Source organism: Nannobrachium achirus (assembly GCF_963921795.1).
Source record: "Nannobrachium achirus genome assembly, chromosome: 18".
NCBI lineage: Eukaryota > Metazoa > Chordata > Actinopteri > Myctophiformes > Myctophidae > Nannobrachium > Nannobrachium achirus.
In genome coordinates this window covers 12,332,466-12,341,830 of record NC_137825.1, presented here as the reverse complement: position 1 = coordinate 12,341,830, position 9,365 = coordinate 12,332,466, and the positions used below count along the sequence as shown (strand labels likewise).

At 44.3% G+C, this 9,365-nt stretch overlaps 1 protein-coding gene across 1 annotated transcript; it reads left to right on the top strand.

The window, feature by feature from the left end:
- Positions 1-7,555: 7,555 nt before the first annotated feature.
- On the top strand, positions 7,556-8,536 carry LOC308302880 (alpha-1,3-mannosyl-glycoprotein 4-beta-N-acetylglucosaminyltransferase B-like; the record flags this gene model as incomplete). The annotated part of the gene is made up of 1 exon (XM_080747198.1): positions 7,556-8,536. The coding sequence occupies one exon, from the start codon at positions 7,556-7,558 to the stop codon at positions 8,534-8,536; it is 981 nt and encodes a 326-aa protein (XP_080603324.1).
- Positions 8,537-9,365: the final 829 nt, after the last annotated feature.

Here is a 9,365-nt window from a genome sequence, read left to right as displayed (position 1 = left end):
ACACTTTAAGTATCTCATATAACATTGAAAGACGCTCGTTTTTCAATCGGACTTTTGCGTTTGGAAACTTTGATCCAGTCTCTACACGCCTGGATTATGATCCCCGCACATATCGTGCGTTTTGTGCGCGAACGTGTCCACGTGTTACCATGCGCACAGTTGGCTTTTTTCAATGCTTTTTCATGTAAACACTGGCTGATAAGCAGAGATACAGCGTGGCAACGGATATGTCTTTTTCAATGGGGTTTTTTGTATTCGAAAGCTTGTCATCGAGTCTACACGTCTACTAGATGAGTCGCGCACAGATTGTGCACGATGCGTGCGCGTGCCCACGTTAAAAGGTAAGGACAATTTGGCAGCTGCTTACTACAGCTATGTTTAAAATGGCAGAGAAAAAGTTAATTCAAGCCTCTGATTAATAATAATTAGTTTTTTTTTGTCCCAGCCCTAATAATGATACAATTCACTGTAATGACCAATATGATATAAATCAAACATGGTATTATATAATGATCTCATCATTAGACAAAGAGTCAAATCCTGTGAACACAAAGTTCAGCCTATAGGAAAATCCACACAACCAACTTTAGTCGGAGGCCGTAAGCATATCTCGCGCTAATCAGTCTAAAAGCACGACATTTTGCACAGATGTAGCTCAGGGCATGCTCTAATGATTTAGCTAGGGTCGCCAAAGCTCCAGAAAACACCCAAAAAAACTCTGAAAAGTGATGACTCATCACTTTTCATCACTAAACCATTGTTTTCTGGGGCCATTTGTAGCCCAAGGAATGTTTTTTGTGCAAAACAAATGCTTGCAATGGATTCAGCCTCATTACAAACCGCTAGTTAGACCCCTCACATCCAACTTAAATACCCAGGAAAAAAGTGTTTTTCTGGGTATTTTCCTCCTGTATAGAAAGTCGATGGGAGCCCAACTTGATTTGGCCGCTGTGGCGACCCCGAAGGTCGCCGACTCGGGCGCCCTAGCTAAATCATTAGAGCATACCCTGGGCTACATCTGTGCAAAATTTGGCGCTTTTAGACTAATTAGCGCGAGATTACCATGTCATCTCCCTTAGGCCCCGACTAGTCGGGGGACTTAAGGATATCTCGCGCTAATCAGTCTAAAAGCGCAACATTTTGCACAGATGTAGCTCAGGGCATGCTCTAATGATTTAGCTAGGGCGCCCGAGTCGGCGACCTTCGGGGTCGCCACAGCGGCCAAATCAAGTTGGGCTCCCATTGACTTTCTATACAGGAGGAAAATACCCAGAAAAACATTTTTTTTCTGGGTATTCAAGTAGGATCTGAGGGGTCTAACTAGGGGTTTGTCATCATGCTGAATCCATTGCAAGCATTTGTTTTGCACAAAAAACATTCCTTGGGCTAGAAATGGCATCAGAAAACGATGCATGTATGGGTGAGCATTCATGTTAGTCGGAGGCCTTAGGGTTTTTTTTTCTCGTGCTAATCGCGCTTTTAGACTAATTAGCGCGAGATTACCATGTCATCTCCCTTAGGCCCCCGACTAGTCGGGGGACTTAAGGATATCTCGCGCTAATCAGTCTAAAAGTGCCACATTTTGCACAGATGTAGCCCAAGGCATGCTCTAATGATTTAGCTAGGGCGCCCGAGTCGGCGACTTTCGGGGTCGCCACAGCTCCAGAAAACACCCAAAAAACTCTGAAAAGTGATGACTCATCACTTTTCATCACTAAACCATCGTTTTCTTGGGCCATTTGTAGCCCAAGGAATGTTTTTTGTGCAAAACAAATGCTTGCAATGGATTCAGCATCATCACAAACCCCTAGTTAGACCCCTCAAATCCAACTTAAATACCCATAAAAAAGGGTTTATCTGGGTATTTCCCTCCTGTATAGAAAGTCCATGGGAGCCCAACTTGATTTGGCCGCTGTGGCGACCCCGAAGGTCGCCGACTCGGGCACCCTAGCTAAATCATTAGAGCATACCCTGGGCTACATCTGTGAAACATTTCGCGCTTTTAGACTAAAACACATCTTCACACATCTTCACACAGTCCGTACGTCACATCCTACAAAGTAACAAGTAAGACTCCCTAATCGGGAGATAAGCGACCGTCAGGTCGCAGCGTGATTTTAGGCCAAAATCTGTAGGAGTAGTGTCCAAAAATGTGTTTGAAACAAGAATTGACACATTGTCAATACATAAGCTGGTCACATTTGGGTTAAAAAGGCGGGGACGTTTAACAATGTTACCATAATGCTTTGAATGAGCGTGACAAAGTGAACATATAACTGACTGACTATATTGTGGGATGAAATCTGCAGTAGACGGCTGTGAATTGCTGTAAGTGGCAAAGTACCGGATTTGAAAAGTACTTTTGAAGTAAAAGTAAAAGTATTTTACCGTATGTTTCTGTGCAAAGCCAATAGAATTTGAAGGATATTAAATTGAAGTAGGACTGTCATCTAAGGGGTAGCCTACTGTCATTTTAAAAAGTAATCTTACAATACTAGTTAATATGTTTATGATGTCATTGTGAGAATGTGCTATAGTGTTGTAGTCACCTAAAGTGTCCAAGTCAAGTCCAAGTCCTAGGGGGTTCGAGTCCGTTTTGTCTTATTAAAAAAAAGGACAAATAAGACTTGGACTTGGACTATATGTAGTACAATATCCCAAATCACAGACGATAATTATCCAGTCTAATATCATGATATGGATACAAAAATAATATGAATTAAAAAAGAATTATAGATTATAGGTCTACTACTGTAATCTATAACATTTTTAAACATTGCTGTTATAGCTGTGTCATTGTAATAAAGCTGCATGATTATGGCAAAACTTATATTATCAAACAAAATCTTTATTTAATATTTTTTAATAAAAGCTAAAATAAATAAATAAGGTTTCCCTATTCAAACACATAGCAGTACGTGCATGTCTGCATTTCATTGTTTAAGGTGAGAAATGTACCGTATGTCATTAGTCTGATGCCTTCAAGTATATGCAAAGCAAAAAAATACCCCATGTTACTGCTTCAAGTTGTTTTGATTCGTTTTAACCTCTCTACAGAGACTTACAATGTTACACTTCTCTCTATTGATCAGTGCACTTTAAAACGTTCGGGCGAGGCTTAACGAGTTGTAATAGGCTACACCTGGAAAGACAAAAAGAGAAAAGACGTCAATTCTTAATCCAGCGGTACGGGTGGATTAATGATCACAAAGGCTGTGTTTGGAATTGGAAGCTGTGTAGGCCTACTGTTTAAATAAGGACTTATTTATTTGGGAACACTGCAGGCTGCAGGTAAGAGGAAAGCAGACAGAGAGAGTTGTCTGTTGGCGAAAAAAGAACTTTTGGGAACTTGCTTGCTGCTGCTGCTGCTGAGCGGAGGCAGTGGCGTCAGTTCAGAAAAAGGTAAGGTATGGCAACATGACTGGTGTCGCGCGCGTGCAAGACACCACTCATGTTGCCATACCTTAGCAACAAGCACGATGAAAAGTACATTTTTATTATTTCCCCCTGCAGCCAAGGTATGGCAGCTGCATACCCCTGCCATACCCAATTGACGCCCCTGAGCGGAGGGGCTCTGCGTGTGTGCCTGTGTGTGTGTGCGTGCGTGCGTGCGACTGTGTGTGCCTATCAGATGCGCATCAGATAATTCAGATATGCTCCAGCGCAACATTAATAGGCTATATACCATTAAAACTAAAGTAATGAGCCTGTTTTGAAAATGTAGCAGAGTAAAAGTACAGATACTTGTGTTAAAATGTAACGGATAAAAGTAAAAAGTACTCAGACAAATAACTACTCAGTAAAGTACAAAGTACTGAAAAAAGTACTTTGTTACAGTAACAAAGTATTTGTACTTCGTTACTTCCCATCTACATCTACAGTGCAGTATTGATACTTTTACGATACTTTTACTTAAGTAAAACATTTGAGTACTTTTTCCAACAGCTAATTTTCCCCATAGCCTGGAGGAGCGGTAACTGCTATTGGCCCAGTTCTTTCCCCCCATTGTCTAGAAGGGCACTCCTGGGGTACTGTCCTGCGATTGGCCCTTAGCTCTACCATGTGACATGAATAGCCTATCCAGAAGAGGTAATCAATGGTCGTCAAAGAAAATGAGCTGATTACCGAAGCTGGTGGCCCAGCTTAAAAATCGGCCTGAAGGTGTCGCTAAATGGGACAGGTCCATGTTGATGAGATGAGTGTAGACATACTACCGATTTGCGTGATTTTAGGGCAAAAATTGTAGGAGCAGTTTCCAAAAATGTGTTTTGCAAGAATCGGCCTCATGGTGGCGCTAGAAGAGGGCCATGTGAGAATTGATGGGTGGAGGTTGTGGTTTGGCAGGCAAGGAGTGTGTGTGTGTGGAACATTTCACATGGATAGGGGCAACGATGGCGGAGATATGAGCAGGGCAAAAGTGTGACGTGACAGACAGACTGACGGACTGACAGACACATAATGCTGGAGGCAGCGGGACGTTGCGTTATTAGCACTTCCAAACTTAGAAAAGGAATCACCTGAATGGAATTTCTTGAGAAGAATGTAGCTCATAACATGTCTAGGGTGGATTTTTATGAAACAAACATTTTGCAGATAGAAATCAAGCTTTCTATAAAGCCGCAATGTTGGTGAGTTTGCCTTTGTTAAATACAATCGGATAGCAAAAAAAAAACAAAAAAAAAAACAGTTTTGATGCATTAATTGGCTGCCAATGAGAGGTATTGCAACCCTAGATTCAACATATTAAAAAATAATATAGTGTCAGCAGATGCCAGTACTGTAGTCTCGCATAGCCAGGGAGCAGTTGCAAATCGCGTTATAGGCAACATTCTGACCACGAAGAGACTACACCGGGGCTTTTCCGGGGAAAACATTACAAAACTAACGATTTAAGTGGTTGTTTCATGCCCTGGTGCAAGTTTTATGTACCCTGGCTGGGATAGGAAACCATAGTCTGGGAGCGTGGAACTACCTTTAGTTTTTGGATACAATTTCAGGAAAAGTGGTGGTATACCTTTATAGGACCTCATCTCGGAACACAACAGTATGCAGCGACGGGTGAGGGGCTAATTCAACAGATAGTCTCGCGTGGCCAGACCGTTGACTCCACGATTTGGAAATGCTCCCGTCATTCAGTCTGGGGGACGGAAGTTCTTTTAAAATGATGAGTGCCCGGTTAAAGCAAAAGTGAAGCCTCCTTCCCACTTGCATTATTAACTTTCCCACTGCCAGATTATTTATTTATTTATTGGGTCTGGTGCCATCAAAAAGCGGCTTACCTTTGCGACGTTATAGTAGATAGACAGACAGACATTTATTTATTTATTTTTATTTTTTTGGGTTGTGCAATAGTGCACTTTGGTCTGCCAGGCAGCAGAGGGCGGCGTCATGCGAGAATGAATGTGAATTTGCCTGTTATGTGTTGAAGAAGAAGAAGACCAGTCACTGGCCATAGAGCCTTACAGCCGGAGGAAATCAACAAGGAAGTGAATTGTTCTCCGTTGATCTAACGCATAATGGATTTTTTACACCATCACCGCGGAAAATGTGTTTACAGTAGACGGCCGCGCGACCCCTCATCAGCTTACAGTCATCAGACGAACGAACCGAACGAGCGCCGATTGGCGGAGAGGTCTTGCGCAATCGGGCGAACGTGAACGTTCAAAGCGGTGGGAGAGTTAAGATCACGCACATTTATCCTAATATAAATAAAAATCATCTATGCATATTTAGCTTGCTGCTATCAGAAATGACATTTCAAAATATATTTTCATGAACGGAAATGCCATCTTCCATTACTCGCCGTTCAGGAGTTGTAGTTCCAGACTCTATATAACATTCAGAGATTGTGGAATAGTTGTCTGGATGTGCGAGAAATCAACAGTATTGCAGTATTTTCTCTAGTTTCAGTATTCAGGACTCCATTCATTAAAGATGACGGCCAGAAACAGGAAGACAGTTGTCACATAGAACATGAAGAAAGCTTTGTTGATTCTTGTGGCCATTGTGGTCCAGTAACCAGGCCTGCCTCCATCTTCCTTCTTGCTCTTAAAGAACACGCCCAGGTTCTTCTCCAGATCTCTCAACTCGTCCAGGATCACCTGGAATCCATGAGATTCCCCTTTGAGATCACCGTCCTGAAATTAGATTTGACAAGGTACTGTAAATACTAGCTTACAACATCCGTAGGCTGACATGCCTGAGCATGTCTCAACCAATAACAGGAACCATTAGGTTCCCCATTAGGATAACATCAGTCACTATTGTGTGTTATCATGGTAGTTGGTAGATAAATAGGCCTACGTAAGTTAGAATGGTTTATTAGTAACGGGGTCTGATAAAATCAAATATCTAAATATGCAATCAAGCTTAACTTACTGGGGTGCACACAAAAAGCCAGAGTGGACATTATAGGTTACAGGCAGGTTAACTTTATGAGTTAGAATTACAATATTACTAGTAAGACGCCTAAGGGCGAAAAGCTTTTCAAACCTATTTACTATACATGTCAGTCTAACCAGCGTGGCTGGTTCTACAGAAAGGGATCTCCATATATGGGCAAACAAGGGATTGTATGTGGCTGATGTGGCCTCCATATAGGGGCATTCCCATATTCGATATTAATTTCCCCCCATTTTCCCCCTTCCAGGACCTTCCTATACAAACCCATTATTTCATTGATTTAAATTTTTTATTGATTTCTATTAAAAACACCTTCTAAGCCGCGGCAGAACCCCCTGAACCCCGGTACTGCCGTGCAATCAGCGTTTTATTTATAAACATATTTAAAAAAACAAACACACCAAATGATAAACAACGCGCGCGGGTCGTTCAGTGCAAGCCAGCAGGACGTGCACACACTACGTGTTTGGGCGGCCACTTACTTAGAAGCTGCTGCTGGCTGTATTTCTGCCGTTCATTTGCATGGAGCGAGATGGGGTAATCCGCGAGAAAAAACAGCGTTCGAAAGTACATTACGTCCTCGTCGCACGCACATCGATCTAATTCCATGTATTCCACTCATTCCGAAGCCTTGATTTCGCCTGTCGTCTGGTCGGTATACTAGGGGGGATGGGCTAAACCAGGCTGCAGCACACACAGTGAAGGGGAACGTAATGGCCGCTCGTGGAGCCAGTGGCAGAGCCAGCCGATGACGTCATCACGTTTCTGACGTGATCCGATTGCACAACATCTCTTAAAGAGACAGAGCACGACCTGCGACTGTATTTTTCAAAAAATTATGATTAATTTCATAAATTACGGCGAAGTACGGGAATAGACGATTGGCTGATGGGACCCAGTAGGAAGTCCGAGGGAGTGCGGCCAGGCTTAGAAGGTGTTAATAATCTTTTGGGGATATGAAAATTATTAAATTAAAATGTTAGGAACCACTACCATGTACATATATGGTGATTATGTTCCGTCCTCACATGTGATTGGCTGAGAGGCATAACTGATGTCACAGCTCGGTGTGACATCAGAGTGTTTAAACTCGGACTGCTCAGGCTGTTGTCATTCAAATTATCAGTACGTTGTTATTGCCATTGGTTTGTACATGAGCACAGGGAAACCAGAGATGAGACTCCAAAGCGACACCTTCCTAACGGTCTTAATCTTGGCTCTGTGTGGACTCTTGGCTTCCTCCTTGTACGCCTACCATAGGGAGTTTCTGGCCCTCAGGGAGCATGTCCGCTCTGCTGAGCAGGAGAGTCTAAAGCGTTCCAAGGAGCTCAAACTGGTGCTGACTCGGCAGCTGGCCATCGTCATGGCCCACCACCTGCCCAATCTCCCGGCCGAGGACAACGGCCTGCAGCCCATCGTCCACGCGGGCCAGGGACGTGCCGGGGTCTCCCTGGTTCTGGGGGTCCCCAGCGTGAAGAGGTCCGTCTGCTCCTACCTGACCAACACGCTCCACTCCCTGATATCTCAGCTCAGTCCCGCGGAGAAAGACGACTGCGTCATTGTGGTCTTCGTCGCAGAGACGAACCAGCAGTTTGTCAGTGGCGTGGCAGGCGACCTGAAGTCCCTCTTCCCGGTGGAGATTGAGTCGGGTCTCTTAGAGGTCATCTCTCCACCTGTCCATTTCTACCCAGACTTGACCGGCCTCAAACAGAACTTTGGAGACTCACAGGAGAGGGTCAGATGGCGGACCAAACAGAACCTGGACTACGCTTTCCTAATGACGTACGCCCAATCCAAGGGGACCTACTATGTACAGCTGGAGGATGATATCGTGGCTCGCCCAAACTACGTCTACGCCATGAAGAGGTTTGCCCTGCAGCAGCCGTCGGACAACTGGATGGTTCTGGAGTTCTCCAGGGAGGGCTTCATCGGCAAGATGTTCAAGTCCTCGGATTTGCCCCTCTTTGTGGAATTCATGCTTATGTTCCACAAAGACAAGCCATGTGACTGGCTGCTTGACGACATCATTTCGATGAAGGGGTGCCGTCCAGATGCAAGACGCTGTGACCTACGGATTCGTTTCCGAAGACGTCTGTTCGAGCATATGGGCAACCACTCCTCGTCTCTGCCATGAAGAGGTTTGCCCTGAAGCAGCCGTCGGACAACTGGATGGTTCTGGAGTTCTCCAGGTTGGGCTTCATCGGCAAGATGTTCAAGTCCCCAGATTTGCCCCTCTTTGTGGAATTAATGCTTATGTTCCACGAAGACAAGCCATGTGACTGGCTGCTTGACGACATCATTTCGATGAAGGGGTGCCATCCAGATGCAAGACACTGTGACCTACGGATTCGTTTCCAAACGTCTCTGTTCCAGCATATGGGCACAAACTCCTCTCTGGACGGAAAGACCCAGCTACTCAGAGACCCCAGTTACTGACCTCTCTACGCTAGGCCAGTTGTTCTCAACCTTTTCAGGCCGCGACCCACAAAATAAACATTTGAACTAGGGACCCCCCCACCCTGACAAGCACTTTGAGTTTAGGCATTGCATTTAGTCTAACCAGAAATATTGTGAAAATAGCCGATCCAGAAGCTCAAAACGCCTCACGTTGCGAGGTGTTGTGAGCTTGTAGATCGGCTATTTTCTAAACAAGGAAAGTTGGCACCTCGACAGAGTGTCAACTCTGATGTGACGTCATCAACTGGGTGTTGATGTCACATGGATCTGTCCCATTTAGTGCCACCATCAGGCCGATTTTTCAACACTGCTCCTACAGATTTTGCCCTAAAATCATGCAAAGCCGGTACACAGTATGTCTAGAGTACTGTCATCAACATGCATCTGTCCCATTTAGCGCCACCATCAGGCAGATTTTTTCCAAACACATTTTTGGACACTGCTCCTACAGATTTTGTCCTAAAATCACGAAAAGCGGTATACACCCAGGAACCAATGGCACTTAC